At 44.0% G+C, this 12,258-nt stretch overlaps 1 protein-coding gene across 1 annotated transcript in view; it reads left to right on the top strand.

The window, feature by feature from the left end:
- Ccdc146 (coiled-coil domain containing 146) overlaps window positions 1-12,258 on the top strand; it is a 115,025-nt gene that overhangs the window by 63,174 nt on the left and 39,593 nt on the right. The window contains exons 3-4 of the mRNA XM_021191084.1: window positions 7,748-7,830; window positions 10,088-10,297. Coding sequence (XP_021046743.1) covers window positions 7,748-7,830; window positions 10,088-10,297 — 293 coding nt within the window. The remainder of the gene's footprint in view (window positions 1-7,747; window positions 7,831-10,087; window positions 10,298-12,258) is intronic.

Raw genomic sequence — 12,258 nt, 5'->3', positions numbered from 1 at the left:
AAAGAGAGAAGAAAAAGCAAATCACAGATGGGAGAATCCAACAGTTTGGGAACTGCACTCATTTTTTATTACTACCATAACAAATGATTACAAATTTAGTGACTTAAACACAGTTTTACCATCTTATAACTCTGAAGGTCATAAGTCCATCTTGGGTCACAGTTGGCCACAGTCAGGTTGCTTCCCAGACTATGTTCTTTAAGGGAGGGTATCTGGCCGCTTGTACTATTTGGTTTATGACCACCTTCCTCCATGTTCAAAGCCTACAGTGATGGGGTAAGGCCTGCCTGCTTTCAAAACTGACCTTCCTCTTCCTTTTATCCATCTAACCTACCCAGGAAAGGGTCTCTGCTTCCAAAGACTGGCAACCAGCCTGGGTTCACTCGGATAATCCACAGGGTTCCCTCTACCTCAAGGCCCATGTTCTTACTTTAGCTGCAGAATTCTCTTTGCAATGGAAAGTAACAAATACACATTCCAGGAGCTAAGACCAGAACAAGAAGGCACAGTCAGTGTCAATGTGCTGAGCAGGCAGCGTGTCCAGTGTGTGGAAAAGGAGAGGAGAGAGGGGGAGCAGAAGAGATGAAAACAGAAGAAAAGAAGGTTCACCACACAGGGTGTGGTGTCTGTGGCAAGCACTCTTGCTTGTTTCTATGTGAGAACAGTGAACAGATTTGTGGGTTGAGGATAATGGTAATAAAATGACTGCCATTGGTTAAACCTTGATTTGTGAACTGAAATACAAAATGGTATGAGGTATCAAGATATTTCACTTATATTTTCTTCGCCTTTATCATCTTATAAGATGGGATTGTCCTAGTTTGCTTTCTGTTGCTGTGATGAACATCTTGACCAAAAGCACACCTTGGAAAAGGAGGGATTATTTGACCTTCCATGTTACAGTCCATCATAAATGGGAGGCACGCCAAGAGTAAGGTAGTAACTGGAGGCAGGAAAAGATGCAGAACCAATGGAGACCTGGTTACTGGCTTATTCAGCTATCTTTCTTATATAGTGCAGACCTACCTGCATAGGGATTCACACCGCCCACTGTGGGCTAGGCTCTCTTCTATCAATTAGTACAAACCAATCTTACCCTGGAAAATTCTTTGGTTGAGGTTTTCTCTTCCCAGGTGACTTTAGGTTTGTGTTAAATTGACAAAGTCATGAGGCCTGTTTTTCCCCTGTCTTTCACAGTTGAATAAACAGTCATAGATTGATTAGATATTATTCTATATTACATAGTTTAAAAGTAGCAAAGATGGAATTCAAGCCAAGTTCATGTGTTGTGTATGTGGTGCTGAGTCAACATGGAAAAAAAGCAGAGACAGACACCCTAACTGATGACCCTGTGCCTGGGAAGGCCTGGGAAGGGATGAGACAGCACACGGAGGTGGATTGAACTTGACCGGGAAGCTGTGTGTGACTAAGCAGGAGTGCACTGGAAATCACTCCAAATGCCTGTGCTACTGACTTCCAGCAGTGAAACAGAGGGGTGAGTGAGAGAGGAAAGATACAGGCTTTTAAGCTCGTGACACATCCAGAATCATGTCAGGCATTTCCTAAAGGCAGCCAGACCAGCAGATACCGTCCTCAAGGCCAGAACACCTTGGACAGAGCCGAGGTTCCTGTACACGCCCACACAAGCTCTCATTATTTCCTCATGCTGACCCCTTCAGATAAGGTCACTTGGTAGAAGATCTTTCCTTGGAATGTCCTAAAATTTCAACTTTTGACATTTTTTTCATACTATTCCATGTCATCCACAAATTGTGAACTCTTGTTAAACTTTTGGCTGCAGAGTAAATGTTTCCTTCAAGTCACAATTACCAACTAGGCAGTTCAGGAACACAAGTCCCTATTGTGCAATCAGATTTGGGAACTTCTGACATTATATTTAACCTTTCATGTGTATATGCTCTAACAGTTTAACACTGGCCCTTCATGCTGTATTTCTTTGATTCTGCATTTTTAAAATATGACACACTTGGTTTCTGTACCCACTTATATTGTGCAGTGTGAAAATACAACCATTTTTTCCACATCTGATACTGTGGATGAATAAAACATTTTTTATCCACTAGAACTGAGTCCAAAATTCCCACCCATGGATGAGCCACCTTAAAGAAATAGTCTGAAGTGTCACAGAAAAGGAACATTTTTCTGAGTGTGTGCATGGAGATTATGACTTATTTATTCTTTTGCGCGCGCGCGCGCGCGCGCGTGTGTGTGTGTGTGTGTGTGTGTGTGTGTGTGTGTATGTGTGTGCTCATTTGTACACATGTGTATGTGAAGACCACAGATCAACATCCGAGGTCTTCCCCCATCACTCTCCTCTTTGTTTTTTGAGACCTGGCCTCTCAATGAACCCAGTGCTTACTGATTGGTTAGCCGGACAGCTGGAAGGTACCGCATACCTCAGCCTGCTGCTATATGGCTTCATACATGGGAACTATGGGTTCAAAGTCAAAGTCTTTGCACCTGTATGCCAGGAACTCTACTGAGTGAGATATTTTTTCAGGCCTGACTCTTAATTGTAAGGACATAAATACGTTTTCTATGGTTTCAGTGTTTTCTTCATAAAAGAGATTTGTTTTCAGTAGTGGGGACAGAAAAAAGGTTTTCTTCTTGGACATCTGTGACTTAACTTTTGCTTTATACATAAACTTCAAAGACAAATGAAGTGTTTTATCCACAAAGCTTTTATGAGTTTATAAGGCGCTGAGGGCCAGTGGAGTAATAAAGATGGCTAAAAGGTAAACCTCTCTAGATGTCCCGCTTTATCTGTGGCTGTAAAACCTGCCAGGCATCCTGGCCCACCTGCCATTAGACCAAGCAATTCGCAACCAGATGGCACTGCATTCAGAGGATAGTCAGTCCAGCTCTGCCAGAGTTTTGCTCTGGCTGCCAACCTCTCAGATCTGACCCACCATCTTCCAGTTTGTAATTCTGCTCTGATTGTCCATTCATTTTAAGTCATGTCTAGCATAATTTAAGAGCCTTTAGTTACTAAAAAATTGAACCTGTGCTTTGCAAGAAAAGGAGGAAGGGAGGAAAGAAGGAAGGGAGGGAGGGAAGGAGGGAAGGAGGGAGGGAGGGAGGGAGGGAAGAAGAAAAGAAGGAGGGAGAAGGAGAGGGAAAGAGAGGGGGAGAGGTATGTATATAGAGAAGGAGGCACATACTTAGAGCACAGAGGACATTTCAGCGTGTCAGTTTGGACCTTCTGGCTCTCATTTCCCCCACACAAAGGTAAAATCGGATTGTGTTCTGTCTGAGGAACTTAACCTTCTTACTCAAGGCAGTTCAGCCTCATTCCCCACTGCGCAGCTCTGAAACTGGCCATTGACTTTTGCTGGCTGGCTTCTTTAAGTGGGAAATGACATTAAAGAGTGCACTGTAGATATTATGAGGTATTTGTTGCTAATGTGGCATTTTTCTAGACCTGTACATAGGTAGGATTTTAAAAATAGTGGCAATGAATTTATATATTTATTTGTTTGTTTGTTTGTTTGTTTCTCAAGACAGGGTTTCTCTATGTAGCCCTGGCTGTCCTGGAACTCACTCTGTAGACCAGGCTGGCCTCATTCACAGAGACCCTCCAACCTCTGCCTCCTGCAGTGCTGGGATTAAAAGTGACAGCCTCTACCACCTGGCTTATACTTGGTTTTTAATCCAACTGTACTATTCTCTTGGGTTTTTCCAGTTGCATATCTCTCTTTCATATTGGAATCTTGAATTTACACTTATGTTTTTGTTTTTTTGAGTTAGGATGCACATAGAAGAAAAAAAAAACTCCACTGAATTTTAGTGTATGTGTAGAGTTGTATTATCAGCATGTTCTAATTTTAGAATATTTCCATTATACCAAAAATAAATGTTGTGACTCTTTTCTTACACATTACTCCTTCTCTTGGCTGTCATATGTATGTCTAAATCCATTTTGTTTGAGTATATTTGCCTGTGCGAGATGCACACAGAATTTTCCCCTTTGTGCCTGAGTGCATGATCTTAATCTTTGCTGTAACAGGTATCAGGACCCCTTTTAAATTGTAGAATTACACTGTATGGATATTCATTTTGTTTTTCCATTTATTCATCAATTGATGGGCATATCAAATATTCTTTTTCAAGATTTTCTCAAGTTTTGTGTGTATGAGTATTTGTCCTCATGTTTATGCGTGTGTCAAGTGTATCTAGTCTCACAGAGGCCAGAAAAGGGTGTTGGGTCTCCAGGAATTGGAGTTACAGGTTATTGTGTATGGATGTGTGGTATCTGGGAACAGAACCTGAGTCCCCTTGTAAGAGCAGCAAGTGTTCTTAACCACCAAGGCATCTCCCCAGCCCCTAAGTTGTTTCTTCTGAAACTACTGTAAACGCTGCGTCTGTAAACATTTGTGTTCAAGGTTTTACATGAGCTGATTTTCTTGTTTGCTTCGGTACACTTTCACTGTTTGGTGTGCATTTGAGTTACTGTCTGATAGCATGGCCCTTCACCCTGGAGAACTTGCTTTAGTATATCATATAAGGCAGATCTGCCTGCAACCATCCTTTCCATTTTGGTTTATCTTGGAACGTCTTGTGTTCCCATCACTTTTGAAAGCGACTTTTGACAGAGAGCTTTTTTCCCTTTAAATTGTTCTAAATATGTCATCTCTACTGTTTACTGGCTGCTATTTTGTTCTGGTGTGAAGCCGTTTGTAACTTGGTCCCCTTGTTGATAATGTTTGTTGGCTTTTCTTGTTGCTTTCAAGGCTTTCCTCCTGAGCTTTGACCTTCAGCATCCTGTGATGTGTCTGGGCATGAGCATCAGTGTCCGCGACCGAGAGTGCAGGGCTCCTTTGCAACCTCTTGCACTGAATTTTCTGGTATTCGGGTAGTGCTCTGCCTCTCCTGGCATCACAGCCTCTTAGTCCCCTCCTGTGGTGTCCATCACTGGTGACACCATTCTGAGGCAAGGATATGTGTGTGAAATCAAAGCTGTATTATATTTAAGGTGACACATGACTATATCTCAAGATATTTAGTGTAGTAAGAAAAGAACCTTGTCAGAGGTCTTTAAAAGCCTGCTTACCACATTTCACCCATTTGTTTACAAAACAAGAACTGTGGGCTTATACAACTCAGGCTGAGACCTCATAAAAGACTTCCAGTGCTGTCATGAGGAATTGGTTCATGGTGAGTTTAACATTTTCTACCATGGCTTGGATTACGGAGACCGTGAAGCATGTCCATGCGGGCTCAGACTCTTGCGCTTTGCCCGTGATTCCATTCACTTACTAATGAGCATAAACGTTTACTGAGCACCAACGCCATGCCTGGAACTCTTCAGCGAGGAGAACAGTGAAGAACAAGGCGATCTCACCTCCTTCCTTCTGGGATGCACACACAAGTTAGGAAAGACAAAAATCAGCCACACGCGTATACTGCAGATCATACTGGGATGTACACACAAGTTAGGAAAGACAAAAATCAGCCACATGCGTATACTGCAGATCGTACTGGGATGTACACACAAGTTAGGAAAGACAAAAATCAGCCACACACGTATACTGCAGATCGTACTGGGATGTACACACAAGTTAGGAAAGACAAAAATCAGCCACACGCGTATACTGCAGATCGTAATGTGCTGTATTTTATGGAGTTCTGGAAGCAGGAGGATTGAGACATCAGACAAGGCCGTTATGTAAAGCAGGATTTAGACCAAGGTATGAGAAGTGGTTGGGGTGAAGGAGGGAAGTGAAGCACGGCCAAAGAGAGACTCTGGGGAAGGAGAGAGGTCTGTGAGGCCGTGGTGGCCTGAATAAAAATGGCCCTGTAGGCTCAGGGAATTGCATGCTTAGTCACCAGTTGAAGAACAGTTTGGAAAGGACTGGGAGATTTGGCCTTGCTGGAGAAGGGGTGTCACTAGGACTTGGCTTGGAGGTTTCAATAACTCATGCCAGACCTAGCCTGTCTGTCTGTCTCTGTCTGTCTGTCTGTCTGTCTGTCTGTCTGTCTCTGTCTCTGTCTCTGTCTCTGTCTCTGTCTGTCTCTGTCTCTCTGTCTCTCTGTCTCTCTCTCTCTCTCTCTGTCTTCTGGCTATGGATCAAGAACTGTCAGCAAGCCCTGACTAAATGTTGTCCTTTGTAAAAGCTACCTTCTTGCTCATGATGTCCCTGCACAGCTATACAACAGTGACTAAAACAGAGACTATGGGAGTGAAAGGCAGCCAGTGAGGCAGAAACCTGGGAGCTTGGAAAGAGATGCTCTTGGAAAGAAGCAGTGTCGTGTAGGGCCTAAGGGTCTTGAATCCCATGGGCACTGAACTGTATTCTGTGTGCTGGCCAGTTTCATGTCAACTTGTCACAGACTAAAGTCATCTTAGAGAAAGTAACTCCAATTGAGAAAATGCTTCCTATAGGCAAGCCTGTAGGCCATTTTCTTAGTCGGTGATTTGTGGGGGAGGGTCCAACCCATTGTGGGAGCTTTCACCCTTAGCCTAGTATTCCTGAATTTTACGTGAAAGCAGGCTGAGCAAGCCATAGAAAGCAAGCTTGGAAGTAGCATGTCTCCATGGCCTCTGCATCAGCTCCTGCTTCTAGGTTCCTGCCCTGCTTGAGTTCTGCTCTGTTTGCCCCATTGATGGATTGTTAACCTGGAAATATAAACTGAAATATGCCCACCCCTCCCCCAAGTTGCTTTTGGTCATGGTGTTTTATCACAGCAACAGGAAACCAGCTAAGACATGCTACTTGAAGGCTTTGCACACCTGGCATAACATGGCTTTGTTTAGCTTCTGAGAAGAGTGGCTGTGAGAGATAACCAGGTGAGATCCCTGAGTGGAAGCCAGAGAGGAGAGAAGGAGGCAGAAGGCCAGGCAAAAGGTTCTATAGTCGTCCAACTTCAATGTCACAATGATGTGACTTGGCCTAGAGGGATAGGAAAGCTGGTGGCCTGAGAAGCCTGAATCTTTGGTTCTACTCTATGGTACCAAACTATTTACATCTATATTTCAACTACGGGATTTCTTAACATTGTGATTTTAACAGGGTAAAACTGTAGAGGATGATATTTCTTAATAATTCCTTCTCTCAGAGAGTAAATCAGACACATTCTAGCAGAAATTAAAAAGAAACAAATAATACCTCACTATATAGACAGTAAACATTGTCTTCAGAAATATCTGGCAAGGGGTATCACTTTGAATTATTTTTTTAAACTGGACCATTGAAGTTTAAGTCCTGATAGTTTTAACTAAAACCTTGGGGGAGGCTCTTTTGCTGAACTTCTGTTTCAGATGGAAAAAAATAACCCCTGGCTGCCAGGGTGTTTCTGAGAGAAGTGACTGGTGTACAGCTCTTGCTCCAGGATTGCCTTCTTTCAACAAGCAGCCGTCCTGGTAGTCCACACAACTCAAAATGTCTGTTTACCCTAGAAATACACTTTTTTAGAAAAAGAAGATTTTCATTCCTTGAGTTTCTGGGTGAAGAAATCATAGCCTAGAGAGGTTTAAAGACTTGTTCAAAAACAAAGATCTTACAAGAGGCAGGCTGGAACTACTCTGTGACACCCAACAGCTTTTGAATGGGCCACATTGCTGCACATGTAGTCCTCCTAATGCTTAGCTGAAAGATTTTAGAAGACATATATGAGTCTTTTCATCTCCTCCACAGGCGTACGGACAGTGGTGGCTAATAATAACCTATGTTCCTCCATAGGCACAAGGACAGTGGTGGCTAACGCTGATCTATCCTCTCTATAATAGTTGCACTCCAAGGGAAAACTTCCTGGAACCAGAATGGCAGAGTTGAAAGCCAAGTACACCTTGCTGCACGACGCAGTGGTAAGGTATGTTCATGGCCAGCAGGGAGACACCTTTTATCCCCTCTGCACTTCTTCCTTATAATGAATGGGACCTGCCTTCATTTGTCTTCCCTCCAAATGTGGAGCCTGGGGCAAAGATCAGCGTTCAGGTGGTTTTAGAAATCATTAAAGAAGAGGTTGTGGATGTGTGGGGAAGGGAGACTGAAAAGGAAGAAACCAGGTGGGTGGGGTCACTTGTGGCTCATGTGGGCAACGGGGGCCCAGTGTCATGGACTTCTGACTGGAGAACAATCTCAACTCTGCCACCAGGAAGTGATAAAGCCAGGGTACTTGCCCACTTGTTTGTACCACTCGTTAGGAATTCCTCCTGAAGAAAAGAGCTCTTGAACCTTGAGATGACAAGCATGTGCAGTTCTCAGGCAGAGATGTATGTGTGATGACTATCTATTGAAGATACTTTGGACAAGAAGACCCCTCTCCAATTGTCATTCAGAAGTATAGTTCTGTGACAGCTTAAGTTCAAGTCAGTAGCAGGTCAGAAGATGGGCATCCACAGAATAAGTCATCAGCTTTGCCCAGAGCCTATTATTTGCCACTGGGTATTGAAGCTATTTCTCTATCAGTGCAGGACCAAAATTATGTAGCGATATCTTCTGCTTCCAGCTTGTGTTGTGAAATAGCTACTTCCCCTCTGCTGCTCACAGTTTACCTCCTCCAGACCTTTTACTTCCTTCTCTACCTATTACAAAAGCTACCACTCTCTCTCAAGCCCATTGGAAAAGCACAGTGAAACAGACGCTATGTTTTTGTGTCTAGGGCTGCAGGCAGGCAGGTATGGGTTGGAAGTACTGAACCCACATCAACTGAGTTTTCCACAAGACTACATTAGAAGTTAAGTTCTCTCCTACTGACACTGTGTGTCACACGAGTACATGTGTAAACTACCACCTATGTTCTTACTGGAAGCTAACTTCTGTATTGCCCTCCTCTCCATGTGGAAGAACTCTAGGGCCTGGAGAGCTGTCATTGTAAGGAGCTCAGGTCACGCCAGATGAACAGAGTGTTAACACACGAGAGCACCGAAGCGTAAGAGAACAACTCCCATTTCCACTCCCGGAAATTGGAGTACTTTTCACCAGTATTGCTCTGCTGGCTCTCTGGCACCTACCATAGTTCCTGGAACATATGAGGCTCTGATAAATGTTTGGCTGGATGCCACTAAACACATGACACAGTAAAGCGTGAGAAAATAGGGGAAGCCTGTCACCTCAGCTAAGACAGCCTCCATCCTGTTTTGGGACATCTTTGCAAATGAGTTGAAACCTAGAGATTTTTCTTGGTAAGAACATTTAATAAGATACACACATAGACGTGGGTGTTGGCTTTAAAATAAAATAGCAAAGGCCTGCCTATGGCTGCTGGGTGGGGGATCACTAACGTGAGGGTGTCTGAGACAGATAGGCCATGTAGACTACAAGTCGGGAGCCAGTACTAGCTTGTAGCATGCAGGAGTTCTGGAATACTCTTGAGATCAGTCAAGTATAATTTCTCCTATCTATCCAGATCTGCAGCCACTTCTCTGAACAGGCACAAGGTCGCAGAAGACAGCTGGGTTTGTAAGAACCCTCTTTTCTGTGATAGTCAAGACTATTTCAGGGCAGGATTAAAAGCTGATTAATGTGTATATAATTGTATAGGGGAACTTTCCTAGTTTCCCACTAATGGCTGTTAAAAAGAGTGCTTAATGTCTTAGGTCTGTAATGAAAAAAGATCTTGGTGCAGTCTTACTTAGAGAATTAAAAGCACAAAAAAATTTCTGGGTTATTTGAGAGGCCCATTTCTTTTTTTATTTATTTATTTATTTATTTATTTATTTATTTATTTATTTTTTAATTTACCCCTTCCTTGGGAGCCCTGGTCTTTCTTCAAAGTCAGAGGGAATGTCCTTTGGATTACTTGCCCCTACTCTGCTTCTCCTTGCCTGCACTCCGAATCTAGGGACGTCTGGAGGAACTTATGAGCAGACATTGCAGCTGACTATGTACATCTCCCAGCTCGAGGGTGGGTGACTCTGGCCAGTAGCTGAGCCTCCTTCTTGCCAGTGCTGAGACTTAATATGACTGAATCAAACTGAATCCTGGAGTAGGAACATCTGTGACATGTTCCCATCCTACCCCCAAATCCTCTCAGGAATACGGGGGCGGGGGGGAGCGGGGAAGGAGGGGTGTCCCGAAGGTGCACAAGTCCCCACTGTCAATATCTCAATGTCTTTGTAACCCAGCACGCAGGAGTCTGAGGTGCAGCTGCTGGAGAATGCCAAGCGCTTCACTGAGCGGATCCAGCAGCAGCAGGTCTGTCTGCAGCAGGCAGAAGACTTCCCCAACGTCTTCACCACTGAGGTCAGCAAACTTCGGGAGCAGCTGCTCAAATACCAAAACGAATACACTGCAGCGCAAGAAAGGGAGTACCACATTCAGTACAGGCTGAATAGGTGAGTCCTGGCAGGCGGGCGGGCAGGCGGGCGCCCTGGAGACCGCTCCACTGGCCCACAGTCAGTGCAGGCTGAATAGGTGAGTTCTCTGCTTGTTGTCGACTGGCTGTTTCCACGTGACAAGTTAATTTGGGAGAGCATTTAGATATAAGAAGTCTGAGCTAACAACTACAAGCCCGGTTAGTTTTCCCCTTGACTCCCTGAACTAAAAGATCACACAAGAGCTGGGCAAAGAACTCTGGAAACTGAAATCCCTGCCATGTTTGGAGCTTTGGATACTGCTGGGGGATGGGGGTGGTGGTGGTGGTGGTGGCAGGGGTGGGAACAGAGCAAGGACTTGGCAGCCTCTTTGCTCTCCTGCCTTTCCTCTTTTGTCCCTGTATCTCTCTCTTCCTGTCTCCTGGATAGCTGTGGCTCCTGACTGTACCACATCATGTTGCTGGGCACCCTGGTCTCACATCACCTTCACTTTATCTTCTAACACAGCAGCCACAGGACCCTGTAAATTAACTTTTGTCCCCTCTTACTAAAGAAAAGGTGACATCCTCATGGAAGAGTCATTTGCTTATTCAGACCTAGAGGGGAGTCACTTAGGGAAGCAAAGCAGGTACCAGTGGGAGGGTGAACCTGTTTCCCCCATCCCTCCTGCTTCCGTGGAAGTTCAGCTTGTGCCTCTGCATGGTGACTGGAATTTTGAGCTGTGATGTGCCAGTGCTGTGCCTGGGTGCTGGGAAGAAAGTCGAACCTGCCCTCCTAGAGTCTGTTACTATTTAAGGTGGCAGAGCTTTGGTTATTTTTAACAGTATGTAGAATTCAGACAGTACAAACATAACTTCAGCCCTGCATAGAGACAGCGAATGCCTGAGTGGCCTCCAGATAACCATGCGAACCCAGACCTTGAGATTTTTCCTTGTTGGTTATTTTTAACTGAGGGATAGATAAAGGAAGCAGTTTAATGAACAGAATTCTATTCAGAAAGAAAAAGAAAAACAGGCGGCTTTTTTTTTCCCTATGTGTCTTTCAGTCTAAATTTGTTAGGACTCTCCAGATAGAACTATAAAGCGAAAGCCAGCTATTTCCGTGAGCACTCTTTCAGCTGAAGAAAATAATGAAATAAAACAATTGGTGGTTGTTCATTAGTCTTGCAAATAGGAATTCGTGACATTTTGTGAAAGGGTACAGAACACATAAGTCAGCTGATTTTTAAATTGTTTAAAATTTCCAAGTATTCCTGCCAAGAAAAAAGAATCAGGGTGGGGGCGGAGCGTTTCTTGCCTTTTAGGTATAGACAGGCAAACTGTTCACCAAGCTCCTTAGGATAGGGAAAGGATGGTGTATTGCCACTTACGCTGAATGAGAACAGTCAAAAGCATGTGGCATTTGACACTGAGCAGACCCCCTTGTATCCTTCCTCTAATATCAATATCTCCAGAATTAATAAGCTCATTTCCATAAATACAATTTTGTTAGCAAAGGGAATTCCAGGGAAGAATAATGGGCTTTGTGTTTGTTGTCCTTTGCCTTCACACACTTGATATTATGTGGTACAGAAATAAATCCACTCAACACTCCAAGGGAAAAAAGTAGGCATTTCCATCGATAGATAAAAATAAGCAAAGCCAATGAGAGAATGCTATTCATCCAAATATACAGATGATGTGGTCAGTTCAGCACAGTAAACCATAATTGTATTCAGGGCCTAAAGAATAGAAGCCCAAGTGGCCAGCATCCTCCACCCCAGCATCTTCAGGAAGGTCCGAGTCACTGGTGACTGGCAAGAGAAACATCAAGTTACTTTTACTTTGGCCACTGCTGGCCCCTCCTGCTCCTTCTCTTCCTCCTCTTCTTCTGTTTCTTTCCTCTTCTTATACTTTTTGAGTCAGGGTCTCACTAACTAGACCAGGCTAGCCTCAAAGGCACAGAGCTCTGTCTGCCTCTGCCTCTGCCTCTGCCTCTGCCTC

The sequence above is a fragment of the Mus pahari genome, chromosome 2, assembly GCF_900095145.1.
Source record: "Mus pahari chromosome 2, PAHARI_EIJ_v1.1, whole genome shotgun sequence".
Lineage (NCBI taxonomy): Eukaryota > Metazoa > Chordata > Mammalia > Rodentia > Muridae > Mus > Mus pahari.
Note: the sequence above shows the minus strand (reverse complement) of the source record. Positions and strands in the feature narration are given on the sequence as shown.